The 26,773-nt window shown below is 57.0% G+C and overlaps 2 protein-coding genes across 2 annotated transcripts; one reads left to right on the forward strand and one right to left on the reverse strand.

Annotated features, from left to right (window-relative positions):
- Positions 1 to 12,509, forward strand: MUC4 (mucin 4, cell surface associated). Its single transcript, XM_066193388.1, has 27 exons — positions 1 to 2,023; positions 2,339 to 2,478; positions 2,697 to 2,861; positions 2,943 to 3,098; positions 3,231 to 3,361; positions 3,601 to 3,689; positions 4,000 to 4,176; positions 4,271 to 4,414; positions 4,512 to 4,631; positions 4,834 to 5,036; positions 5,741 to 5,819; positions 6,060 to 6,230; positions 6,420 to 6,521; positions 6,690 to 6,926; positions 7,313 to 7,447; positions 7,537 to 7,715; positions 7,843 to 8,002; positions 8,082 to 8,180; positions 8,751 to 8,933; positions 9,025 to 9,098; positions 9,407 to 9,471; positions 9,762 to 9,961; positions 10,168 to 10,336; positions 10,422 to 10,595; positions 11,125 to 11,162; positions 11,245 to 11,342; positions 11,560 to 12,509. Exons 1-27 carry the CDS (start codon positions 67 to 69, stop codon positions 11,614 to 11,616), a joined length of 5,502 nt encoding a protein of 1,833 aa, XP_066049485.1. The 5' UTR covers positions 1 to 66; the 3' UTR covers positions 11,617 to 12,509.
- Positions 12,472 to 25,404, reverse strand: LOC136295094 (mucin-4-like). The gene is made up of 12 exons (XM_066193387.1): positions 25,238 to 25,404; positions 18,313 to 23,349; positions 17,541 to 17,680; positions 17,087 to 17,251; positions 16,658 to 16,813; positions 16,058 to 16,188; positions 15,126 to 15,214; positions 14,533 to 14,716; positions 13,970 to 14,118; positions 13,640 to 13,759; positions 13,292 to 13,333; positions 12,472 to 13,169 (listed from the first exon to the last, which is right to left on the reverse strand). Exons 1-12 carry the CDS (start codon positions 25,296 to 25,298, stop codon positions 13,153 to 13,155), a joined length of 6,291 nt encoding a protein of 2,096 aa, XP_066049484.1. The 5' UTR covers positions 25,299 to 25,404; the 3' UTR covers positions 12,472 to 13,152.
- Between the last annotated feature and the right edge of the window lie 1,369 nt (positions 25,405 to 26,773).

Here is a 26,773-nt window from a genome sequence, read left to right on the forward strand (position 1 = left end):
GCCCCACTGCAAGCAATGGGGGTTTCAGGTGACCCCCAGCCTGATGGCAGCACCACAAGGCTAGCAATGGAGGTGAGCACGGAGGAGAACCCAGGTGCCAGTGCAGCAGAGCCAGCTCCCAGCCATGTGGTTGTCACTGCCAGGCCATCACCAGAGCCACCTGCCACTGAGGACAAGCCCACAGCTGGGATCACCTCACTAGCTGTTGGTCACATAAATGTGTGGGAGGCTACAGCTGCATTCAGGACAGGTGCCACAGGTACCACTGCCCATGTGGACACCCCCCATGCCAAGAGTGCCACTGAGAGTGCAGCACCTTCAGCCACCACCAGCAGTACCGATGTCCCTGACCCCAACGCCACTGGCACAGGCCTGGCCACCGTGCTGGCCACCACACCATCCACCAGCACATTCCCCAGCAGCGCTAACCTGCCAACCACCTCGACAGGCTGGGAGACTTTTGTGACCAGGGTCACCACAGCCATGCCACCTGCCACAGCACGGGCCACCAGCGCCAGCAGTGCCCCATCCCTTGCTGTAACACACAGCGAGACAAGCAGAGATGCGCAGCCTGTCCCATCCCCAGCAGCACATAACCCCTTGGTGGAGACAACTCTTGGATCCTGGGGCGTCCTTGGTCCCGGCACTGCAGTTGCAGTGTCTGGTTCTCCCCACCCCAGTCTGCACAGCCCAACAGAGGAGGCAACAACAAGCCCCTTGTCCCTGCTTGGTGTTGGTGCAACTGGGGTGACAGCAGCTGGAGAGAATCCCACCAAATCAGCAACAGGCACCACTTCTCCTACATCCATCAGCTACCACGAGATGAGACAAGCAGCAAGCACGTCTCCTCCTGCCTTCCAGACATCTCCAGGGGCACCTGCCTGGAAGGAGGAAACAGCCGTCAGCACAGGCAGCACCACAGCCACTGCTGCAGGGAACACCACTGCCACCAGTGCCACCACTGCAGGCAGCGCCACTGCCACCACTGCAGGGAACACCACTGCCACCTCTGCCACCACTGCAGGCAGCACTACTGCCACCACTACCACCACTACAAGGAACACCACTGCCACCACTGCAGGCAGCACTACTGCCACCACTGCCACCACTGCAAGGAACACCACTGCCACCACTGCAGGCAGCACTACTGCCACCACTGCCACCACTGCAGGGAACACCATTGTCACCACTGCAGGCAGCACTACTGCCACCACTGCCACAACTGCAGGGAACACCACTGCCACCAGTGCCACCACTGCAGGCAGCACCACTGCCACCACTGCAGGGAACACCACTGCCACCACTGCAGGGAACACCACTGCCACCTCTGCCACCACTGCAGGCAGCACTACTGCCACCACTACCACCACTACAAGGAACACCACTGCCACCACTGCAGGCAGCACTACTGCCACCACTGCCACCACTGCAAGGAACACCACTGCCACCACTGCAGGGAACACTATTGTCACCACTGCAGGCAGCACTACTGCCACCACTGCCACAACTGCAGGGAACACCACTGCCACCACTGCAGGCAGCACTACTGCCACCACTGCAGGGATCACCACTGCCACCTCTGCCACCACTGCAGGCAGCACCACTGCCACCACTGCAGGGAACACTATTGTCACCACTGCAGGCAGCACTACTGCCACCACTGCCACAACTGCAGGCAGCACCACTGCCACCACTGCAGGGAACACCACTGCCACTACTGCAGGCAGCACCACTGCCATCACTGCCACCACTGCAGGCAGCAGCACCAAAGCCATCCCTGCAGGAGGCACCATGCCTATTGCATCCACAGTCCCAGTGAGCCCAGGCAAGGAGTCAGAAGGTCTCCCAGCCCCAGGCACCACGGCACAAGTGAGACCACCAGCCACCACCAGCCCTGCCACCTCCCTGTCTCTTGCCTTTGGGACACACAGAGGACCATCCACCGTACTGAGCACATCTGCCCACACCACCACTGGGCACAGAACTCCTGCACCTGAGCTCCAACCCACCCATGAGCTTATCAGTAAGTAGATTATCTTTTTCCCAAAGACAAGACTAGGAAAGGGGTTTTCAGCCAGTCAAGCACTGTGATGGATGAGGGTATAGCTGGTCCAGGGTGTCTCATCTGGATTTCACATTGGGCTGCCAGATTCATGGGAAAAGGCCAAATAGGACATTTGAGAGCATCCCAAAAGTGGGTTGAAAATTGGGTTACAATGCATCAGAGCACATGCACAGCATCCTGGCAGAAAGCAGGTTGGTTTGCCCTGGCTGCAGGATGAATAAAGTAGATATTAATGATTTTACACCTTTTTCATTGATCTCCTGCCCATGGCAGAGCCAGCGACCTCACTCTACCCCTTTGGCGTGGAAGGAGGGGACCAAGAGTACGTCCAGAGGATGGTGGATTTTAACTCAACCCTGTTCAAGCCAGAAATTGGATTTCCCTTTGGGAAGTCACTGCGAGATACTCTCTATGTGAGTGCCCCCCTTGGTGAGCACATAATGGATGTGCTGCCTTTTTAGTTAAAAAAAAAAAAAACAAACAAAAAACAAAAAACAAAACCATGCAAATGGAGCAGAAACCAAATTTCATCTGAATATCTTTTTTCTTTGCATTAAAAATGGTTGGTTTCTGCTCACCGAGGGAGGCTAAAAGCTATCCTAGTCAGTAAATAACAAGTTCTTTTGTTTAGTTTACAGATAACGGACAGATCATTTTTCCACCCACGGACAACTATGTCCCATCCAACCCCAAACCCCCTCCCCGGGGCTTCACTGGCCGGGAGACCTTGCCAATGGTGGCTGCCTTTTGGGATGATGCAGACTTTTCCAAGGGTGTTGGCACCACCTGGTACCAGGTGAGGGCCACAAGAGGTGTTCTCCTGGGAGAATCCAGTTCCCAGCTCACTCATTTAATTCTCTCTCTTGCCATTTGGCAGGAGTACTCCACACTCAGCTCTACCCATGACGCTGTTGTCCAAGATGTGGAAGCAAAGATTGAGAAATACCTGAAAATCCCCTATGTAGCAAAATGGACCTTGAAAGTGACGTGGGAGAAAGCTCCAGCATACCCATCCCAGAGGGATGACACTCAGGTGAGCAGTGGGCGACGCAGGTGACAGAGAGGACTGATGATGGCTGTTTCAAGTCTCAGTGCCTCAGTCTGTGCAGCAGAGAGAACAGGGGAGGCTCAGGGAGTGCTAAGGGGGTGCCTTGGGTCTCTCCAGACGAGCACCTACCAGGCAGTGCTCACCACGGACGGGATCCGCTCCTTCGCCCTGCTGCTCTACCAGGATGGTGGGATGCGCTGGGACTACACCAGGCTGGCTGCAGCCAACGTGCTGATTGGCTTCTCCAGGTGCTGCACAAGTGTCACTGGGTTTTGGGACAGCAGAGATTTGTTCCTGCATTCTGTTGAGACTGTCAGAAGCATTACCCCCAGGAGAGTCCAGCTCCCACTCCTGGAGCAACCCTGCCCCATTCAAACCCTTTCTCCGGCAAACTGCAGCAGTTCCCACCCCAGCTGCTCTATGGGGAGAGGAGGAGGGTTGTGTTGGAAAGATGACCTCAAACCTCCTCTCTCCTCTCTCCACACAGTGGCAATGGCTATGCCCAAAACAACGAGCTGACTCAGAAGCCAGCAGCTGTCAAGTACCGACCAGACCAGCACAGCAGCACTGGCTTTGGTATGGCACTGGGGGTCTTTGGGGTGGGTGGGCATGGAAGGAGCTGTGTGCTCTGTGCCAGGAGCATGTCCCCAGCACCCACCCCTGGGAGGTGATGGGCCAGCGAAGCCACTGGGCAAGAGCTGGCCACCAATAGCAGACTGTGGGTGTCCCATGTCCTCCTGTGGCTTGCCACAGCCCTGCTGGCTCTAGAGGGAGCCTGGAGACCTCGTGTGAGGTCAGTGGCCAGGGACAGCTGTCCCACGGGATCCCTCAGCACAAGGCGAGACCCTGGCTGAGCAGTCGGTGTTGTTGTCTGGTTGCTCCCCAGATATGCGCGGGCTGTGGATTTACAGACTGGACAGTCGCTCCCGGGTGAATTACAGGCTGCAGTGCCTGGCGTGGCTGGACACAGAGCCAGCGCCGGCCACCTGGAACAGCCAGCTGCCACCATGCCCCTGCTCCTGGCCCCAGGCAGAGCTGGATCCTCGCTACCACTGGAGTAGAGGTGCCAAAGACAGTCCCCCAGGACCAGCTGCAGGGTGGGGGGATGGTCCCCTCCTGCTCTGGCAGTGGCTGTAATCCCCCCCCCACTATTTCAGGCCCAGCAGACACCTCCGTGAGGATGCTGCGCACTGTGTCCCCCAGCCCAGCTGGAGCTGGGGTACGATGTCTGTACCAAGGTGGAAGCTTGCTCGAAGGCTGGCAGGAGAGAGCATGGAGCCTCCCCTTCCACGCTGCCACTGGTAAGTAGTAACTGGCATTCCCTCACCCTAAAATACCCCAAGCATCCGGCACAGGCAGACCAAGGGCCCTGACACACCCCATCACATTCTTCTGCAGACAAGGAGCTGGAAGCATTTGACTGGTGCTGCCGACGTGTGGGGAAGCCCCTGTTCTGTGCCAGGTTTGCTGAGAAGAGACCGAGGGTTGGCTGTGAAGGATACGTGCCACCCACCCCCGGTGAGTCCCCAGGCTCTACCTCTGCTGTGCCAGGGCACTGAGCTGTGCATGGATCCCATGCATTTGCCCCACTTTGCAATATGCCAGTGGGGACTGCTGAGCCACCACTGAGCAGCTCTGGGGCTGCTCTCCTCCCTGAAATGACACCAGCATTTGCTCTTCTTGCTTTGCCCAAAACGTCTCCATCTCCTTTGGACCCCAGCTGGTGCCTTCGGGGACCCTCACATCACCACTCTGGATGGGCTCGCCTACACCTTCAATGGGCTTGGGGACTTTGTCCTGCTGCTGGCCAGTGATGTCCAGACCAGCTTCGTTTTGCAGGGGCGCACAGCACAGACTGGCACGGCCCAGGCCACCAACTTTGTGGCCTTTGCTGCCCAATACATCTCCACCACCACCACAACAGTGAGTAGGAGTGCCCTGAGTATGAGTTTGAGTCTCTCATGGGAGAGACCTCTCTGACAAGTTGGGCATCACCTCTGCATCACCTACAAGTGGGTGGGACCCCAGAGGTTTCCCTTCTCCTTTTCCTACCAACTCCCACCACTCCAGCAAAGTACTTTTAGTGGTGGGATGGACTAATATTCACCAGGCACAGGTCTAACACCTCCTGCAAATAGGCCAGCAAGGGTTGGAGGAACATGGTCTGCTTCACATTTTTCATTGCACATTCTTTTTCCTGACACTTTAACACAAGTGACTGCTGTCCCTGACTTTGCAGAATTGCTCCCTATACCCATTTAGCTTTATTAAGCAGAATGTCCTGGTGTCACCAGAAACAGGCATTGAATAGCATGAGGAGGGAGCTCAGAGCTGGAAGGCCCCCAGCACAGCTCACGATGCTGTCAAGGTCAACTGGGCAGTGGTGGTGTGGCCTGGGTGGGCCCCTTGCCAGCAGTGACAGGCAGCTGGCTGTCCTCCTCTGTGCAAACATCAAAGCTGCTGTATTGTGTGTCTGCTGGGATGAAGAACACACCAACACGGGCCCCGGGGATGAGCCTCTCTTCCTGGGCTGGAGGAGGACAGAGTTAGTAATTGTCCTCAGCATGGAGGGACAGCAGGAAAGGACAAGCAGAGGGGCTGATTGAGACACCCACCACAATTTTCAGGTTGAGTGGACCTTGGGGAGCCAGGATGACATCCAAGTCCTCCTGAACAATGAAACCATCCTGTTTTCCTATTCCCAAGGTGAGCAGGATCTGCCATTGAATGCTAAATGTATGTGGGGGGTCAGAGGTGTCCCCATTCCCTGGGACCAGCCCTGCCAGTGCAAGGGCAACCATCCTGAGATCCAGTACATCTCTCACCTGCACCTGTCTCTGACTTGGGTGGGGTGGATGGGGAGCACTCCCCTCCAGGAATCCCTGGTTGTCATTTCAGATCCCAGCCTTGCATGGACTCTCCCTCTGTGCTCTCCTTCTCTTGCAGACCTGGGTGACGAGGTCTACTACAGCCCTGGTGTCCTGCTTGTCAATGCCTCCTCTGTCACGGCCGTCTTCGATGGGACCATCGCTGTCTCTGTCTCGGCCACCTCCGGGATGCTCAGCGTGGTCTGCAGCCTGCCTGACTGGTACCGCAACAGCACCAGGGGCCTCCTGGGTGAGGGCTCCTGGCACCGCCGCACAGCCAGGGTGCAAATTCCCTTCCCACTCTAAAGTAGACTGGAAAACTGGGGAATGGTGCTTGTGAGGGCAGGGACACCTGGGTATAGGCTAAACACTGGCCAGCACCAGAGAGGAGGTCTACCCTGGCATGGGGGATTCCAGTGCTCTGGTGATGCTCCACCAGGTGTGTGGGACCATGACCCTGCAGATGACTTCCAGATGCCAAATGGTACCAGCATCCCTGTGAACAGCAGTGAGGAGGAGATCTACAGCTATGGGATGACCTGTAAGTCCAGGCTTAGGACCCTCCTTGATGATCCTCTCCTTCCTGCATTTGCCTGAGCAAAAGCAATGCCAGGGGAAGGTGTTTGGTGTCCTCACTGCTCCGTGAAAAGGAACACTAAAATACAACAAACCTTAAAATGGCCTGTACCCACGGCGTGCTCTCTTGCAGGGGCTGTTGAGGAGCACTGCCTGTTCACTCAGCCTCTGGACTCACCAGCGCTGAACTTCACACCCTTCTTCTTGTCTCAGCTGCGGCAGGAGAATGAAAGCCAGTACCGGCTGGCAGCCTTGCAGTGTCACAGCAGCAAGGAGTGCATCTATGATTCACTGAGCACAGGGAACTTGGCCCTGGGCCTGGCTACCCAGAACCTTGCAGCCGACTTCCAGCAGAGGAAGACAGCACTCAGTAAGTGGAGCACATCCTCACCTCTGAGAGGGCATGGCTTGGATGTAACTGGGCAGTGCCCTTCTCCTTTCCTGGGCTCTCTTGCTTCATATGAGACAGAAGAGAAGTCACCAAGGTCTTGGATTTGCACTGCCCAGCTGGCTTGTCTCCAGTCCTGGGAGATGCCACCAGCAGGACAGTTGCCACCAAGGTTTTGGAACTGCATTTCCTGGAACTGCATTTCTGGCTTCACTCCAAACCTGGGAGATCCCACCATGCTGTGTAACATAAGGGCCTTGTTGGTGGGCAGCTATGACAGCATCTGCCTGGGGTCCCATCCTCACCAGGAGGGACTCACAGTCAAGGGGTCACAAGGCCACATATGTGCTGGGCTCCTCTTTCCTCAGATGCCTTCCCTCCCATCATCACCGGTGACACATCAATCACAGCCTTCAGGACAGAGAAGGTCAGAAGGCAGTTCCATGCTTTGGGGGAAGGTGCACACTTCATTCCCCATCTCTCACCAGAACTCAACATATCGGGTAAGGAAGGGGAGGTGGAGCAGCTGGGATGGGAAGGAATGGGATGGAATTCCTCTGCCACCTCTAACTCCCACCCCTCCTCCTGGCAGAGAATGGCACGGTGATCTGGGAGCCCCGCAGGATAGCCCCATTCACCATCAACCTGGAGGCTGTTGGGTCCAACAATATCTCTGCACTCCTCCAGCTCCGCTTCACCCTTTGCAGATGCAGCAGGAGCCAGGAGTGTGACTATAGCAACACTGTCATTATCAAGGAGTCTTCCTTGCAGGTAGTGTGCCAGAAAGCTCCTCTGGTGACACACTGTGCCTGTCCCCATGCCAGCTGTGCTGGGTGTCTTCTCTGTCCACCCATCCTCCTCACCTTCCTTAAGCCAGTGTCACTGTCCCCTTTCCCAGCTGGCAGCCTGCAGATGTGAGAGCGGCTACTTGGGTGCCTTCTGCCAGGACCCTCCGGACCCCTGCTCCCAGGGATGCTTTCCTGGTGTGGGATGTGACCCGTTCAGTGGCTGTGGCCCCTGCCCAGCTGGCCTGACAGGGGATGGACAGCACTGCTCAGGTGACAGGGGCTCACCCCATGGCCACTGGGACCCCAGGCAAGGTGTTTGTCCCGGTGCCATGGTGCATTGCCCCGGCAGATATCGATGAGTGTGCCCAGGGAATGGAGTGCCCAGGGAACAGCACCTGCACCAACACTGTGGGCAGCTATGTCTGCTCCTGCCTGGCCAGTGAGCAGGGTGAGTACGGGGTCCCTGGCAGGCGTGGTCCTCGTCCTCATTACCCCCAGGCTCTGTGGAAGAGAATTCCTGAGGGCCCCAGGCTGGCTGGAGAGGAGAGAAGGGGGAGCTGGCTGAGCTCTGTGCCCAAGCCCTTGCTGTCATTAGCAGAAGGGACCAGAGTCCAGCCACCACTTGTGTTCCCAGGCTGTCGATCTCACTAATCCGCTGGGAAGGGAAATTTTTCCCATGCAATTTTACTCCTTGAGAAAAAAATTCTCATCCCAGCAAAGTTCAAATGCACGTGTGGAGGTTGGGGGCTAAATCAAGCCCTGTTTTCAGATTGCTTTGGTAGGGTTGAGTTGATAGCTTTTGCTCTTTTTCTAATGCTGGGATTTAAGAAGGGCAAATGGCTCAGCTGGAAGGAGGGGGACTGGGGCTTTTAATTGAATTTTTACTAAAACTCCTAACACATAAAAGAAAAACAAAACTTGGAAGAAATGCCTTATGGAGCAGCTGAGGATGGCTCAGAGAGCTGGGGCTCTGCCCTGCAGCCAGGCTCATGCCTCTGCCATGCTCTCCATTGCACAGGTGAGAGGCCAGGCTGTGGCTTAGCCTGCGGCTACCACTCCTGCCCTGAGGGCTACTGCAGCAATGGGGGACGCTGCCACCTTCACCCCATCACCTGCACCCCCAGCTGCACCTGCCCCCCAGCTTTCACTGACCAGCACTGCCTGGTGGCAGGAGGGGATTTTCAGCCGCTGCCCAGCACAGGTGGGTACCTGTGCCCAGGGCGGGGTGAAACCCAACCCCACTCACCCTGGTCCTGGATGCCAGAGCCACCACTGTGGCTTTCCCCCAGCAGATCTCCCTCGGAGAAGCATCCAGATGAGGATCAAGACACTCCAAAACACCACTGTTGAGGAAGTCAACAGCACTGTATGTCACTGGAGTGGGTGGGCTGAGAGCAGGGGACACACTGGCATACTGGGCAGCATGGCAGCTGGGGGTGCCCATGCCTCTGTACGCCCTCCCATGGGATCTCTGGGGGTCCAACACATCCACAAGCCCAGAGGGAGGAAGCACCAATTGCATGATGATGGCTGCAGCCCTGGCCCTGTGCAAATGAACCAAAGGCCAGAGCAATTCTTGGGGCTTGGCCACAGTGCCTGCATCACTTTTCAACCTTTTCCCGTGCTGGTGTCATTCTGCCTTCCTCTAATGCCTTCCTGCTCCCCCCACTGCAGGTCTCAGCCATCCTGGACTCCCTGAAGGTAAAAGCTTTCCAGAGCAACACCAACATCACCGAGATGTGAGTCAGATGTGAAGCTGCCCGTGCCCACTCCAAGGATCTGGTGGGGCAGGGCTGAGTGTGGGGCCAGAGAGTTCAGTGCACAAAGGGCATTTTCCCCCAGCCCAGAGTCTGTTTTTCCAGCGCTGATGCTGGTGAGCCCTTGGAGACACAAGCCAGTTGGCACTTCTACTCCTGCCTCATCCCTTCTTTACCATGGCCCAAATGGGAATACAGAGGCACGGTGAGGCGCAGTCACTCCAAGAGGCAGCAGAAGCAGCTCTGCCAGCAACCCTCTCTTTTCCCTGCAGGACAGACAGCGTTGGCTTCACCTTTGTGGTGGTGTCCGAGTTTGCCTATGACAGCCGCGGCACTGTCATCCGCTTCCTGAACGAGGAGCTGCCCGCAGCCATCACCGGCGCCTTCAACGGCCGCCGGGGTCAGCGGGAGGCGGGCACGGGGCTCTTCTTCCAGCCCCTGCACCAGGACAACATCACCGACCTGGTGAAGCGTGAGTTGCTCCTGGCACTGAGCTGGGGAGTGTGAGAGGAGTACCCCCTGTCCCCATTGTCCCCATAACCCTGTGTGCCCCAGGGATTGGGTCACACCCATGGGGGAGATGGGTGGGCCACCTCCCAACCCCAGGCATAGATCCAGCTTGGGTAGGCATCAAGGGGTGTCGCTGGAAGGCTGAACCCACATGCTTTCCCTCCCCAGTGACAGTGGATGAGCTGAGGGACTATTTCCCCTGCTCTCTGTATGGCTACAAAGGCTACCAGCTCCACTACATGGGGACCATCGGCTTCATCTGCATCTCCCCTTGCAAGATGGGCTACTGCCAGCACGGTGGCCAGTGCCAGCACCTGCCCGAGGGGCCCACGTGCAGGTAGCAGCAGCCCCGGGGTGGACACGGCCCCCCCTGCACAGCTGCTTCTCCCACGGCATCACGGCTCCTCCCTCCCCATCCACAGCTGCCTGCCCTTCTCCATCTACTCCCCGGCTGGACTCCAGTGTGAGTGGCTGGCCATCAGCCTGGCTGCCTTCCTCGGTATCCTGCTGGGAGCCCTGGCTCTGCTCTGCCTCCTGTTTGCCATGGGCTGCCTGGCCCTGCGCCTCTGCCGCCAGCACCGTCGCCAGCGCCAGGGGTGAGCCACGGGCTGGGCCTGCACAGGGGTGGGTGCTGGGCACCTGGCAGGTTGGGTGTCAGAGAGAAAAACTGATCAAAAGTCTTAATTTGAAAGATACAACGCTGGTAGAGCTCATCTGGTTTGGGCAGGGGAACCCTGCCCTGGAAGAGGGGTTGGGTGACCTTTTAATATCATCCAGCCCTTTTTCCAGACATCTGCTGCTCAGGGGTGCAGTAGCATCAGTGGCTTGAATGTTAGCTTTCCTTTTTCCCCCTGGCTCTGGTCAGAGCTGTGTCCTGCCCCTGCTCCCAGCTCCCTCCCAGCCCTGGAGCCAGGGATCTCTGGGAAGTTCCTCAGTCCATTTACACTTGTGGCAAGGCAAGAAATTGTGTGTGCACAACTGGGGCTTTTCCTCCTCTTACAGCCCCATTTCACCCCTACAGTCAGTCACTGCTCCCCTTTGCCATCTGACCCAGTCACCAGCATCGTGCAGGGGTTCTGCCAGCCTCTGCTGACCTGTTCTCCCTATTCTGTTACCCCCTCTCAGGGCCAAGGAGACCTTGTGGAGGACACGGCCCTTCTCGTGTGAGTACATGCCTGTAAAACTTCCCCCACTAAGGCTCTGTTTCACCCCAGTCCTCAACTCTGCTCATCTTCCCTGCTCCAGCTTTAACAATGGCAGGAGAACAAGAAGAGCCCACCATCTCCCACTCCCTGGAAAGGCATTGGAAACTGCAGCTCCAGGCCATTGACCCTTCAGCCCAGGTCTGCCCTGGGGTTACTGTTTCCATGGGGTGTTGGGGTGGGGAACTTTGGGCTGGGCTCTGAATCCTGGCCCTGTGCCCCAGAGGTGCTCAAAACTGTGCCTCATCCTGAAGTATCACCGATGCTTTGGGCGGCACTGGGATCTGCACCTCTGTCTGAGCTCTGCAAAGCACAGAGCCAACGTCACATTGACACGTGGCCTGTTCCTCCTTAACAGATAACAATCCAGAGACCCCACGTTTTGCATCCAAGCCAGTCCCCCCAGGAGCCCTAACCTGCCTCTGGTCCTTTTCTGGCACCTCAAAGCTCATGGAGGAGCCAGACACTCCTGCCTGCTCTGCCACTTGCTCTCAAGGTCTCCAGCAGCAGCAACACATGGAAGCAGGGGACAGGCAGCTACCTTTTGGGTTCTGGGAGGATTCTCTCTAGAGGAGGTGCTTTTTTGATTGTGTGTTTGTGTTGGGTGACCAAAGCAGGAGGATTTGGGATCATCCTTGAATGTGTCTGCACCAGAGTATGTGCTACTGCAATATAACCAGACTCTGCAGAGCCCCTGAGAGCAGGGTCAGGTGGACCAATGCAGTGATTGTAATGCCTTAGGAAACAAATAGAATAAACCAAAAATGTTGGCTTGCTGTTAAATTGTCTGCACCTCAAGGGTCCCTGCACCAGGCCTGCTTCGCTGTCGTTGAGCCCTCAAGTCCCTGCTTTCTGCTGGTCCCATCCATACAGCTAAAGTGAATATGGATGTAAATTTTCTGGTGGTTTCATCCCCTCATTTTCCCTACACACCTGAAAGTCTCCTCACACTGCTTTCATGGACACTGCTTACAGTGGCTTAAATCACACAGGTCAGGCTTTGGTCCCCACAAACATCTCACAGCCCTTCAACCCTGGTGATCAGGAGATGCTGATCCAAGGAGGGTATATCAGACCCCATCAGGCCCCCAAATCCCACCCCATTCACTGCCCTAGACCCTGGCTTAGCTGTATCTCCAGCACTAAAGCCAAGAACAGAAATATCCTGTAATCCTGCTGCTCCAAGCCTGCCCTGACACTGCTTCCCACCCCAGTTTGGCAGAGGACATGGCTGCTGCAGGATGAGTGATACTCAAACCCTTCCAAGGTCTTATTGAACAAACAAGATTTGACAATGATTTATTTTTTTTAAGAAAGGAAGATGCTCTCTTACACACAAAATATTATTTTTCTTCCAGCATTTCTGATCATGGGGTTGCATTTTGCCCTCACACACCCAGCAGATGTATTGATCTGATTCTGGCTTGATCTGGAGAATCGTCCCTTCTCCTGAGCATAGGGCCCAGGGACCGCTCAGGGAGGGTTGGCTGGAAAACAGAAGTAGGGGACAAGACAGGACTGGCTCACAGGACAAGCCTGGTGCACCCTGGTATGTAAGGGCTTGGCCACAGCCAACCCACATGTGGTGTTTAGCCCTTTCTCTGGGTGCCAGGGGTCCAGTCTCACCCGGCAGCATGGGAGCACAGTGGGATGTAGGAAGGACAAGGGTGGTGTGTGCAGTGAGAGTTACCTGCCCACCTCCCCACCAGCTCTGCCCCCCAGCTGCAGCTGGGAAAGGGCAACTAAAGCAACTGAATTCTTGGGACAAGTCTGTCTTAGAAATGTGAACTTGTGCCAGGGCAAGCAACTGTGCAGGCACTGGCCAAGTGAGCTGCCCTGTGTGGTGGGCAGGGGTGATGGGTTCTGTGGGGGGACAGAGGGGAAGAGCAGATCAAAGGACTTGGAGGATCAGCCATGGCCCAGAATGTGCTACAGGTGTGCAACCTCCCAGTTACTTGTCCTCTCCATCTGCAAGGAAGAAATGAGATTTGCTCAGCCACCTTCTTTCTCCCTGTGGGGCAAGCTGGGAGCCCCAGGGCATTTTCTTGCAGGGGCACAGGGACAGAGGGAGACTCCACAATCCTGCTCACCTATCTGCTCATCTGAGTCATTCTCTGCCTCCTCCGAGGAATCTGTTGAGGGTTGCAAGAAAGCCCCACATCAGCTTAGACCACAACCACATTTGCTGTGGTCCTCCTCACCTCCCAGCACCATTACCTCCAGACTGTGCTGGTGGTTATGTGCTGAGGGAGATCCCCCCACAACCCCACAGAGCCCAGAGCATGGTACAACCTGCACATGAGCACCCCAAAACCCTTCCCCCATTTGCTCAGGGCTCTTGCAGCCTTAACCACAGGGAGGCTGGGACATTCCCACTCCCCTCCCAGCCGCGGGCACCAAGACAGCATCACCCCAGCGCACATGAGCTGCAAACCCACCCATGCTGGGTGACTGGTATCCATCACAGCCAATCTTGGGCCTCTTCTCGCTGTAGCGGGCGCAGAGGTGGGCACTGCCCGCCCGATTACAGCACCAGTCGTACAGCTTCAGCTCCTGGTCTGGAGGCAAAAAGGAGAGTAAGGGGATGAAGGGAAGAGGAGGGAGATGGGCCAGTTCCAAGCGAGGTTTTCCTCGGCTTTTGGCAGCTCCACACTCCCTCCCAAGGGAAACAGCATGTCAGGAAACAGGTTGGCACAGAGATTAAAATTATTTACAGGCTACAACAATGCTAGCCTCAGCCAGGGGATGCCAAGGCTGGCTGTGCTTACCACGATAGGGTGAGGCCTGCCTGGAGGACCTCCAGTACCTCTCCTGCCGGCCCTCGATGAGCTGGTTCTGGCTGTCGTACAGGCAGCGGACGCCGGCGCCATGCTGGTTGGGAGAGGCCGAGTGCAGCATGGAGACACGGGCACCCCACCTGCCTGAAATGGGGCAGCAGTGAGCCTGGGACAGCTCTGCCCAGCCAGTACACCTGCCTCGGGGCAAGGATCGGGCCAGAGCTGGCTCCTCATTATCCACCACTCCCATCACATCACCCACAGTGCTATAGGGGTTTGGAGGAACTGATGGAGACCATCCAAGTGGTCCTCCAGGGTGAGACCCTGGTCACCAGCATCCCCATGCAGGTCAGACCAACTCTGGCCAGTCTAATCAGAGGAGGTAAGCCCTCAATCCTGCTTGCTTTTCCTGTCTCTGAAGGGTAGGCCAGTCCCCCTCTCCTTTTCCTTAGGGTCACCTGCCCACCCTGCCAGCTGGGGCCCCAACCACCCTTGCTGGAAAGGCGGGGAAGGATAGCTTGGGGGTGAGGAGGGTGAGGAAGCAGCATGTCCACTTGCCTCCACGGCTGCTCTTGAAGCGTGGATCCCGCTGCCCTTGCTGCAGGGAGCAGGGGCAGGTGGGCAGGCCCTGGCTCCATGCCCTGGGCTCCTGCTGCTGCCCCGTCCACGCCAGGCACTTCAGCCAGTAGTTGTTGCCCACGCGGCTCTCCAGCTTGTAAATCCACAACCCACGGAGGTCTGAGCAGGGAGAGAAACCATGAGCTGTCACCTTTGGCCAAGGGGACCACAGGGGCTGTTTTGTCTCTCAAGGCGAGAGTCATGTGGTGCTGATGCTGGAAGCTAAGCCCACGTTGACCTCCGGCCATGGGACCCCATGTTCAACAGCCACACAACAGAAGGGAAACAGGGCGAGAGGCTCTTGTTAAAGAAGAAAGCCTTGGGACAGAGCCATTGGCACAAAAAGTGACCATGGGCACAGCAGGGATGTTTCAGCCTCAGGGCATAGCTGGTACCCAGGGAAAATGTGCTTGAGGGGGAAAGCCTCGCCTTGAGAACTCAGTGAGAGCCTCACCACAGTGGCAGGCTGGATTTCATTCCCTGGGACTATTCCCCTCCTTGGGAACCCACCCCAGCTGTGTGGCACTACCTGTGTTGTGGCCCCTGAACTGGTCAGGGCGATATTTAGCAGCTGGAGGTCTCTTAGTCAGGTCATCGTTGTAGTAAAAGCCATCCCCACTGAGTGAAGAGGAAAGAGGAAAAATCAGGGGTTGCTCTTCCTGGGTGGGATTATCCCAGCCCCAGCCCCAACCCCAGCTTGCCCTCCAGCCATCCTGATCCCATGCCAGTGGAATTGCAGCACCCACACAGCAGCTCTGGGGACAGGAGGGCAAAGGCATGAGCTGCCCCAGCCTGCTTCCTCCTCTGTGTAGGGTACAGCTCTTTTTGGGCGCTGCAAGCACTCCTGCTGCATCAGGGGCTGAGCCCACAGGCATCTGAAGACCCCCATGAGCAGCTTCCATGGTTTCCAGCATTTTGCCATGCAATTTGGAGCAGAAACCCACAAGTGGTCACACACACACGCCTATGCTGCCCACACTCCCCATCCAGGCCACCTTTTCCTTGCCCAGCTGCACAAGCAGCTAATGAGAAAACCCTGGAGACAGCGTGTGCAGGGCAAGACGTAATGCGAGGAGGCAGGAAACAACTGCTCCGGCCAAGCACGGAAATCCCTTCCCTCGACTGGTGCAAAGTTCAGCAAACATCCCCTATTTCCCACTCCTTCCACCCAAACCGCCAGGATGCTGGGGGCCCAGGACTCCAGAGGGATTTGTGGATTTTACAGCAAGCACAGCCCAGCAAGACAGCATGCTGTAGCATGATCCAGTCCCTAATGGGGCAGATTTGTTTGTGAGGCCCCTATATGCTAGGATATATGGGCATGCAGACCTCATCTGGGCTGTCCTCACCCTTGTAGGGCATTCTCTGGGACATGGGGGAAGGATTCCCCCAGAGGGAGCTGTGGGTGGGATGTATCCCAGTGCTCAGAGGAGGCAGGGATGGGGTGCTGAGCTGCTGTACCTGGTGTAGCCGATGAGGACATTGGTGGAAGTGAGCCTGGTGTAATCCCACTGCATACCTCCGTCCTGGTACAGCATCAGGATGTAGGACCTGAAGCCATCAGTGGTCAGGACAGCCTGGTATGTGATTGTCTGGGGAGAAGCATTGCAGACAGGTAAGAAAGCGAGTGAAGATGTGGGGCAGCACTTGCTGGGGAATGGCCGGACTGAGGTCTGGAGGGAAACAAGGCAGACACAGCCAGGCCTGGTTCACATTTCATATGGAAAATGTGATGGTTTTACTTTGAAACTGTTCCATGACAAGCTTCCAATTCACCCAATTTTATGCCTCTGAAAAGCAGCATTTCTGGTGCGCAATAAACTCCCACCACCTTAAAGAGAAAGGGTTTATGGAACAGGGGAAGTTCAACTAAAGGTGTCCCTCAAAAAACCTGAAAACCACCAAAACATGGGCACAGCGCAGTCCTTTTTGGCAAGATTCTTCAAGACTGGGATTTGTCACAAAACTGGTTCTTATTTTCAGGCACAGAGAAGGTCAGTGCCTGTGGGTCTTGGGGTTTTTTGACAACTCAACAGCGCCTGTGTTCCATCAGTCCCTTACCTTCCGGGTGTCAGTCCATGCTGCAAAGACAGGTGCCTTCTCCCAGGTGATTTTCAGGGTCCAGGCTGCAGAGTAGGAGGATCTCATGTATCGCCGGACCTTTGCTTCCACATCACGGACAAACGGTGGCTTGACCGTGTTGAGAGTGGAGAACTCCTGTGGGTTGGGAACATACATGTCTGCATTAGCTCCCAGTGGGACAAAACAGGCCTAGACTGGGGTCACGCCCAGTGACCAAAGTGCTGGATGGGGTCCGGATGGTTCAAGAGGTGACACAGCATCAAAAGCTCTTAGATTTGGCTCAGAAAAGGGAAAAACCATTCATGGGCTCTCCTGATTACACATCTCAAGAGGCATCCACAGAATAGATGATGAGTTTATAATCAGAAGGCGTTTTGTGCAATCATGCTCCCAGGTGGCTTCACTCACCTGGTAAAAGGTGGTGCCAACACCTCTGGAGAAGTCAGCGTTGTCCCAAAATACAGCGATCATAGGGACCTCTTCACGGCCATTGAAGCCATTGGGAGGAGGGTTGGGGTACGTGAGGACGCTGTTGTCCGAGGCTGGGAAAATGATCTGTCCATTGTCTGTAAACTGAGCAGAGGGATCCCTCCATCAGGTGAGATAAGGACCAGCAGCACTCCCTGGTGTGGGGTGGCAGCCCTCCCATTACTAAGTCCATTTTGAGCAACACCCAAAGAAAGTCACCACCTGCCACTGCTGAAATGGCCACAAAGTCACCTCCTGCTGCAAACAGACCACAGCAGCATGCCAATAGCTTTGGCCTGCAAGAGGCCCACCCCAGGCACCTGGTCCATGGTGCCTCTCCCAGGCTTTTGAGTGATGGCTGCTTGCCCAACAAGTCAAGCCCAAGCAGACTCACATAGAGAGAGCTGCGCAGGGTTTTCCCAAATGGGAATCCAGTCTCAGGCTTGAAAAGTGGAGAACTGAAATCCACTCTCCTTTCCACGTACTCCTGATCATTTTCCCTTGCTCCATACCCATAGAGGGGCACAGCTGGAACTGGAAAAGAAAACAAACAAACAAACAAAAAATAAAACCAAACCACATTTACACCAAAGTTTTTGGTCTGTATCAAAAATTTTAAAGGGCTGAAATTATCTTGCTTCTACTGGGACAGAGCCTGGGCAGCAGGGACACTCTGCATGTCACCTTCCCATGCAGGAGCTTGTCCCCCTGCCTTTCACTGCCTTACACAAACACAGCTGTCCTAAACCTGCTATGACGGCCTTTGTGGTCACTGTCCCCTGTTTCAACCAGCCCTGTTGGGACTCTGCACTGAATGACTGCCATTAGAAGAACATTGTACAAGGACTGTGGCAGGGAACAGCGCAGACTTAAACACCCACAGCTCTTTCTAGAGACTATTAACAGCCTCCAGTTCCCTATTTATGTCTGTTAAAAAAAAACATTTGGAGGGTATGGCTTTTCCAGCTGATGGGACTGTACTGAAGGCAGGCTCAGCCTGCCAACATTGTAAGCTCATGTGCAGGGGCTCCTCGTGCCCTGTCTCCCCCAGGATCCTGCCTTCAAATAGATCCCCTGTTTCCTGGGCACTGAATGTCCCTGAGGATGGTCCATCAGGAAACTGGATGTGTTAGTCCCCCCCAGGCTGTTCTGCGAGCATCACGTACCTGTGGGACTGGGCAGCAGGGTTGGGGCAGCTGCTGGCACTCCTGGTGGAGCTGGAACCACGGGAGACGATGCGCGGGAGGTGACAGTGGCTGCTCCTGGCCTGGGAAGCACCTCCCTGCCCCTGGGCAGGGGTGCTGGGGGGGCTGGGCCGGCGGGGGCCGGGCTGCAGGATGTGGCTGGGCGTGCAGTGGCTGGGGACCCGCCCTGAGATACCCCCCGGCCTGGGAAGGCTCCCGGAAGGCTCGACCCAGAGGTGCCCGGGGCTCTGTTTGCCAGGCTGGTGGCCAGCTCCCTGCCCGGGACCGGCTGCAGGGCAGCGAGTGATGAGCCACCAGCAGGTCCTGGCCCCAGGGGTTTTGCTCCGGGACTGCCAGCAGGGATCCCAGCAGAAGGAAGGCCAGGGAGCCCTTGGCTCCCCCCAGGTGGGGACTGAGTCTCCTCATGTGCCCCGGATCCAGCGGCACTGGGAAGGAGATGGGTTACATCCCCTTGCCCTGTCACGGTTCCATGGAGCACAGCACTCCCTTCTCCAGGAACAGGGCTGTCAGCATCCCCAGACGGGGCTCCGGGGCTTCCCGGCTGGCGGGGAGGCAGGAGCAAGGCAGGCTCCCCTGGCACAGCAGCCCCCAGCTCCCCCTTTCCCCCTGCAGAGGACCCCACTATTGACTCATGTGCCGAAAGCCCAGGGCTGGCAGACAACCCCTCTGCAGAATTTCCTCTTTGTGGAGCAGGAGGCAGCACCGGGGCAGCGTTGGGGGAAATGGGAGCCTGAGGGGACACTTCTCCCAAAGGTGCTGGTATGCCTGAGGCCACCTCATCTTCAATAGACCACGACTGAGCACCTCCAGCTTCTTCTGACAGCCCACCTGGTGACCCTGGCAGCAGGGGGCTGCTTCCACTCTGGGTGCTTGGTGCAGCGTCAGGGTCCCCATTGGGTGCCAGCCCTGAGCTCAGCCCATGTCCAGGGAGAAGCAGAGAAGCAGCCACCGAGGTGGTCATGCCGTTGGAAACACCACTGTTGGCTGGAGCCACTGGGACCAGGCTGGCACCAGAGGAAGGCCCCCCATTCACTGAGTCTCCTCCAGGCACCACCGCACTGACTTCGCTCAGTTTTCCATCAGAAAGTTCAGTATTGGCACCACTTTGGGTGCCAGGGGCAGACACAGAGTCTTCTTCAGGGCCAGCAGCCTCCAAGCCTGTGTTCAAGCCACCACCAGCTGCAGCAGCTCCAGGAAGGCTTGTTTCATCAGCAGCCTCGCCTATCCTCCCAGGTAGTGAAGACCCCTCTGCAGACAAGGAAGAAGATGCAGACTGCATCACACCTCCCGTTTCTCCATCCAGGGGTTCTGAACCAGCTGGTCCCATCCCAGTAGGAGCCTGGGACTGCCCTGTGGACCCTCCATCACCAGCTCCTTCACTTGCCCCTTCTCCTGCAGCAGGAAGGATCCCAGTGCCAGCACCCAGGGAGGGCTGTAGACCTTCAGCAGCACTGCCTGCTCCTTTCAGTGCACCCAGGCTGGATGGATCTGAAACAGAGGATGCTGCAACATCACCACTGGGAGAGGCTGAACCAGATGAGGAACCTGCAGCAGGCAGTTCACCCTGCTGAGGGCTGACAGCAGAAGGACTTGTCCCCATGTTGGCATTTTCACTCTCTGGGTTTCCTGCCTGTGCCACATCCCCTGCACTTTCAGGTCCCTGCACCAGACCAAATCCCGGGCCAGTTTCACCCTCTGGAGAGGTCGGGGACAGACTGTCAGGGCCAAGGGCTGCAGATGAGATGAGTCCTGCTTCATCACCCCTTGACACAGAAGGTGCTGCCACATCACCGGGAGAGAAAATACCAGATGGGGAAGCAGCGCTGGGCAGTTGATCCATCCCAGCTGCTATTCCATTCCCTGCAGTGGAGCTCAGGGATGGCTCAGACTCAGTCCCACTGCCTGCTCCTTCCAGTGCTTGCTCTGCTGTGCTGTCTCCTTGCCCTTCTGCTGCTGGCAGCCCCACATTTGTGCCAAGCTGGTCCCCAAGGCCAGGTGATGGGGGTCCTACTGGTTCCTGAGCTGCTGAGCTGGGCGTATCCCAAGCTGAAGTTGAGTCGGTGCCTGGCCCTTGGGACCCAGGGAGACCTGCTCCCACAGGAGCACCATCTGCTGCTCCCCATGGCTGTGACCCATCAAAGGATGGAGACCCAGGTGCTCCCTGGGCAGCACTGAGGTCAGGGCTCACTGGTGTCTCTGCCTCAGACACGGGGCCAGCCACAGATCCCGGGAGTGGGAAAACAGCCCCAGGAGCACTGGCAGATTCACCGGGTAGGACTTCTGGTCCTTCAGCTCCTAAGAGATCAGGCTTCATTCCAGCATTGCTGGGAGGTGCAGGACTAGGCAAGGACACTTGTTCCTGTGCTGGGGCTCCTCCTGTTCCTGTTCCATCCCCAAGTACTGATGGAGGGAAAAGTTCAGTATGCACCATATCCCCTGTTTCTTCTGCTGGCAGCTCTCCAGTATTAGTGAGGTCCTGCTGAGGGCTGACAGCTGAAGGACTTGTCTCCACGTTGGCATTTTCACTCTCCGGGTTTCCTGCCTGTGCCACATCCCCTGCACTCTCAGGTCCCTGCACCAGACCAAATCCCGGGCCAGTTTCACCCTCTGGAGAGGTTGGGGACAGACTGTCAGGGCCAAGGGCTGCAGATGAGATGGGTCCTGCTTCATCACCCCTTGACACAGAAGGTGCTGCCACATCACCGGGAGAGACAACACCAGATGGGGAAGCAGCACTGGGCAGTTGATCCATCCCAGCTGCTATTCCATTCCCTGCAGTGGAGCTCAGGGATGGCTCAGACTCAGTCCCACTGCCTGCTCCTTCCAGTGCTTGCTCTGCTGTGCTGTCTCCTTGCCCTTCTGCTGCTGGCAGCCCCACATTTGTGCCAAGCTGGTCCCCAAGGCCAGGTGATGGGGGTCCTACTGGTTCCTGAGCTGCTGAGCTGGGCGTATCCCAAGCTGAAGTTGAGTCGGTGCCTGGCCCTTGGGACCCAGGGAGACCTGCTCCCACAGGAGCACCATCTGCTGCTCCCCATGGCTGTGACCCATCAAAGGATGGAGACCCAGGTGCTCCCTGGGCAGCACTGAGGTCAGGGCTCACTGGTGTCTCTGCCTCAGACACGGGGCCAGCCACAGATCCCGGGGGTGGGAAAACAGCCCCAGGAGCACTGGCAGATTCACCAGGCAGGGCTTCTGGTCCTTCAGCTCCCAAGAAATCAGGCTTCATTCCAGCATTGCTGGGAGGTGCAGGACTAGGCAAGGACACTTGTTCCTGTGCTGGGGCTCCTTCTTCTTCTGTTCCATCCCCAAGTGCTGATGAAGGGGACAATTCAGCATTTGCCAAGTCTTCTGTTCCTCCAGTCAGCAGATCTCCATTATCTCCATTAGGAGATACTGAGGGCTGAAGGGCAGAAGGACTCATGTCACTCTGGGTATCTTCATACGGACTGGCATCCCCTGGACCTTCTGCCTGTGCCATGTCCCCTACACTCTCAGCTCCCTGGCCCTGGATCCCAGCAGTGGGCCATGCCAGTCCATCTGGTACAAAAGGTGCTGGGCTGGGGGCATCTGAATCTGAACTCAAGCCAGTGCCAAGTCCATCAGCTTCCTGGGAAGCTCCAGCTGGCATCCCCACTGGCTGTGACTCTGCAAGAGGTTGAGACACGTCTGCTTCTGGGCCAGTAGCGAGGTCAGGACTTGCTGGTGTCTCTGCTGCACCATCCGCTTCAGGCAGTGTGCTGGCTCCAGCCTCTGGGGCTGGGTAAGCAGCCCCGGTAGCACTGGGGGTGTCTGTGGGGGATGCCAAAGCATCAGGAAGCAGCCGTGGCTGTTCTCCAGTGGAGGTCTGCCTTGGGGCAGGTTGGAGGGATGGACTGGCCTGATCCACAGCTCCCACATCCTCTGCAGGCAGTGCAGTGGCTGAGACTGGGAGATTTGTGTCACTCTGTGCATCAGTGGGAACCCCTGGGGCCAGCAGTGAGGTTGCAGTGTCCTCTGTTTCCCCAGGTGCCACTGTTGCCCTGCTGTCTTCAGGTGACAAGGCTGAACCCGAAGCCTCTGGTGACACCCTGGGAACTCCCTGCCCATCCCCATCCCCACTGCTGGATGGTGTCAGTGAAATGTCTGGGCTCAGTGCCTGGCCGGGGAGGAGGGAGGACTTCCCAGGGTTTTCCACTGTTCCTGACATCACTGGGCTCTCCGGAGGTAGAGGGGATGAGCTGGCTGTGCTGAATTCACCATTTATTGCATCTCCTGCATCTCCAGATCCCTCAGCCAAAGGACTTTTCTCACCAGCTGGGGCCATTTCTCCTGCCGGCTCTGGATTAATGCCCTCAACCCCACCCACTGCTCCATCCTGCTGGGTTGGCAGCAGCTCCTCGGCATCAGGTCTGGGGCCCGAGGAGTTGGCACTGGCTTCGCTTTGAATAGCTTCAGGCAGGATTATGCCTTCCTCAACTGCTCCCTTGGCTGTGGTCAGCCCTCGGCTCGGCAGCACAGTGACACCAGCAGTTGGCTCTGGCACCCAGGTGACTGCCAATGGAGAGGTGGTGTGGAAGGATGTAGTGCCAGTACTGAGCTCTGTGTCTTCTCCTCTGTTTGCAAGGATGTCCTCCTTCACATCCTCAAAGACAGGGGTGGTTCCCAGGGGGACATCAGGAGTGACCTCTAGTTCATCCTGCACTGCTTCTGGGGTGACAGTGGGGTGCTGTGCGGTGATGGCAGAAGCAGTCGTGGCTGTACTGAGAGCAGCTGAATTTCTCTCAGTACTCTGAGTTGTGTTAGGAGCCTTGGTCCCATTCACCAAAGCTGTCACTGAGGAGCCATATTCACTTGTCACCGTCAGTGGGTCTGTCTCAGTCCAGGGAGGGAAGGTCTCAGCATCAGCTGCTCTGGTGCTCACCTCTGTAGTGAGGTCGTTCTCTGCTGTCAAGGGGAAAGCTGTCCCCACAGTAAGGGACCCATCGGTAGTGACAGGGACGGCAGCAACAGCCCCTAGCCCTGCAGAGAAGCACAAAGTGGAGTGTTAGGGTGGGAGCTGGAGCTGGCAGCCTGCCAGGGTCAGACACCTCTCAGTGAGTCACGAAGGTCCCACCACTTCTTAAACCCTTTCTGCCTCATCCCACAGCCTTACAAGGCCCTGATTTAAAAGCCAAGGAGTGCAGTCTGGGCTGCCTTGGGTATAGCACTGCACAGCACCTCTTGCATCCTCAGCATCAGCAGCTGGCAGGTGAGACAGGACACAACTCATCACCGCTCAGAGAGAGACACTGGTGCAAGCATAGAGGCAAAAGCAGCTGCTGAAACCCAGTCCAGTCGTGCTGGGGATGGTACTGGGATGCCTAGCCACCGGGTAGAGCTAGAGCCCATTAAGTCTACTTCATAGCCCTGGGGGTGTCTGTGGAGCTCTGCCACCTCAGGGCAACCCTCAGCCCTCTTTCCATCACTGCAGGGACAGCTGTGAGCACAGTCGCTTCTGCAGAGCCTGGGGGGATTCTGTGTTTTTTTCACCTTTCAGGTGTCTGAGGGACATTTAAATAACTTTACCCAAAGCACTTTGTCAGACAGGAAAACCAAGGCTTAGGGAAGCCTTCCCTGACTGCAGATGGATTCTGATCTACTGCACTCAAAGCAGGTTCAATAAAACTCTCCATGGCTGGGCACCTGCTTGCTCCTGTCCCCATCCCTCTTTCCTCCAGCTGGCTGAATGCACCAGGGGTTCCCCACCCATGGAGGAAATATTTGCAACCTCCCAGGACCAAGCCCTGCTTACAGTTCTCTCCTCTTGCTGCCAAAATCCTAACCCACATCCAGGAGCTCTGCTGAAAGGAGGAGACACCTGCCCACATCTCAGGTGTGTCTCCCAGAACCTACTGGCACCCATGGGTGACGTTTCACACGGTCTTATTTTTAGGACAGGGACGCAGGCTCTGGGGTGACCGAGCTGCCGCCGTCGGCTCCGTGAGGAGCCGGGTGGATCTGCTGACGCTTGGCTTTAGGGAGCTCCAATTAGGGGAGACGAAGGGCACCCCGATGGCAAGATCCAGCAGGGCTTTGCCGCAGCCTGACAGCCCCAGCCTGTTCCCAATCCTGGTGCTCCAGTTCGTCAGGTTCCCCCTGCCAGGCAGCCAGATCTCCCTGCAGCAGAGGTGCCTCCAACCTCACCGCCGGCTCAGCTCGTTAGCTCCCAGCTAGCTTGTGCAGGGTCATTAATGAATATTAGCTCCTGTGCCAGACCAGTCCTTGAGGGGTCCATCTTCTGCTAGACCCACATTCCCCTTCATGGCAGGCTGCTTCAGTGTCATCTTCCCTGGCTGGAAAAGGCTCTTTGTACCAGCCCCCTCAGCCAAAGGAGCTCAGCAACTTCCATCCACATCTCAGGGAAAACAAAGTACACCAGTCAAGTCACCCCAGTTTAGCATGGCCCACTCACCCTGGTAAATCCCAGTTTCATCTAAATTCTTCAATGTGGAGCAGGAAACACCATCTACCCCACACACCCATTCATGGGAAGTTTGTGCAAGGGGGGCCCCAGCATGGAGCACCAGCATTTGCTTTTCCCTGGGATGTGGGAGGGATGGAAGCATCCCTGGGTCCGGCTCTGCCAGCTGGCTTCCCTTGGCTCCTTTGCAGGAGGGGTACAAGCTGCCTGCAGGCTTCCGGGCTGGGCTCCCATCTCTCCCACGGCTCCACGCCTGCAACCAGCCCCTCGGGGTGATGCCTGCCATGTAAAATGCTTTTCCAGCTCTTTGGCTGCAATGCCTTGCAAGGACTGGTCATAAGAGGAGTTTCCAGTACAGCCAGGAGTGAAAAGCATCTCACAGTGTACCTGATGCACCCCAACAGGGCTCGGGTAGCACATGGGCTAGCAGAAAAATATAGGACATACCGTGCAGAATCCATGCGCAGCATCCCAGGAAGGTGGAGAGCGTCCATCGCCCGGTCCCCATGCCTCAGGCCTCCACACAGGCAGAGCACTAGGAAGCTCAAAGGGAGGAGAGAGCAGCAAGGAGCAGCTCCCTCCGTCCCTCCCTGCCTGCCTCTCCTGCAGAGCTGGAGTCCCACAGGTGCTCCTGCTCCTGCTCCCTCCTATTTATAGGGATGGCAGAAGGAGGTTGCCGACGTCCTCTCCCGCCCCCGGTCCCTTCCCTCCAATGTCCCTGTCACCCTTCCCTTCCGGTCGAGCCCTCCCCTTCCCAAGGGCCGGGTGCCCTGTTCAGCTGGGGCATGGGCTGGGGTGTACCCAAAGCCCACCCTGCAGGGACCCACGTTCTCCCCAGGGACCTGGGCTCAGCCTGGTGCAGCTCCCTGGGCTGCCAGCGCCAGAAGGTGAAGCTGAGCCCAGAGCATTGTGTGGCATTGCCAACAGTGGCATGGCAGTCACCCCACAGAACCCACAGAACCCGCTCCAGATGCAGGGTATGGGGCCACTGAGCAGTGTGTGGTGGTGACAGGGCAATGCCAGCTGGTGTCACCAGCTGATGTCACCTGTGAGGGCATCATGGACACTAAAATCGCCAGCTGAGCGGTGTCTCAGCCCAGAGCAAGGCGGGACACAAGTCTCCCCTTGGGTGCCCGGGAGCAGAGGCAGGTTATAAAGCAGGCAGAAGCATGGCTGGGGTCAGGCCCTGGGGTGTCAGTTGAGCTCCACAGTGCACAGCTGCAACCTGAAGTACTGGGGATCCCTCTTCAGAGCCCCAGCACACGCCAGTGGGGTTTGAAACCTGCACCTCAGTCTGGGCACAGCAGTGCCGGGGTGCTGGGAGGGGGTAAATAGTCCAGGGAAGCTTCTTTGCAAGGTTGGACCAGCATCCCCTGAGGCTGGAGCAGGAAAAGCAACAGGTCCAGACCCCCTTCCCTGCTGTGGGGATCCCCTGAGTCGCTTCACCCCTATGTCTCACCGCCCTCCTCCTCCTGGAGCAGCAACTCCTGCACCCCCCCTTGAAAACTCCTGCCAGCTCCCCTGTGAACAGCATTATGCAAACTCCCACCACTACATGGTTTTGTAGTCAATTAAACACTCCTTAACCAGAAATGCCCCCAGGCAACTCCTGCAAAGTGTTTTGAGGGGTGTTAGGGAGTACACAGTGTCCCACTGGAGGCAGGCAGGCAGCACATCAAGTGACACCCCGACCCACCACGGGGCGGTGTGCATGGGGAAATGCCAGTCACGGCTGACCAAACACCATCCTGTAAAACCCACGCATTACCCCAGGCAGTGGGAACAGGGCACAGACGATAAACCGGGGCAGGGGGAGCCTCGCTCACCTGGAACTAAACTCCTGCCCACCAGAAATGCCACTGTGGGTGTAAAGCTGCGGGGGGACAGTGCACGGGGGGTCTTGCAACCAGCACTGCAGATCATGGAGTGACTGGCCCATCAGTGAACACCTGAGCAGTGACCATACCAGGGCTGATGGAGGAT

Source organism: Chamaea fasciata, unplaced genomic scaffold (genome assembly GCF_029207755.1).
Source record: "Chamaea fasciata isolate MVZ Bird 193981 ecotype frontalis unplaced genomic scaffold, bChaFas1.0.hap1 SCAF_11, whole genome shotgun sequence".
NCBI lineage: Eukaryota > Metazoa > Chordata > Aves > Passeriformes > Sylviidae > Chamaea > Chamaea fasciata.

Excerpts from the sequence above, each read along its gene's own strand:
- MUC4 (XM_066193388.1), top strand. The coding sequence starts at position 67 with ATGGAGGTGAGCACGGAGGAGAACCCAGGTGCCAGTGCAGCAGAGCCA. Across the intron at positions 3,099-3,230 it reads CCCAGAGGGATGACACTCAG|ACGAGCACCTACCAGGCAGT; the intron begins GTGAGCAGTGGG and ends GGGTCTCTCCAG. Across the intron at positions 11,163-11,244 it reads GAGGACACGGCCCTTCTCGT|CTTTAACAATGGCAGGAGAA; the intron begins GTGAGTACATGC and ends TCCCTGCTCCAG.
- LOC136295094 (XM_066193387.1), bottom strand. The coding sequence starts at position 25,298 with ATGGGGACCGGGCGATGGACGCTCTCCACCTTCCTGGGATGCTGCGCA. Across the intron at positions 17,681-18,312 it reads CCTGCTGCCCAGTCCCACAG|TTCCAGCTGTGCCCCTCTAT; the intron begins GTACGTGATGCT and ends TTTCTTTTCCAG. Across the intron at positions 13,334-13,639 it reads ATACCAGTCACCCAGCATGG|ATTCCTCGGAGGAGGCAGAG; the intron begins GTGGGTTTGCAG and ends AACCCTCAACAG.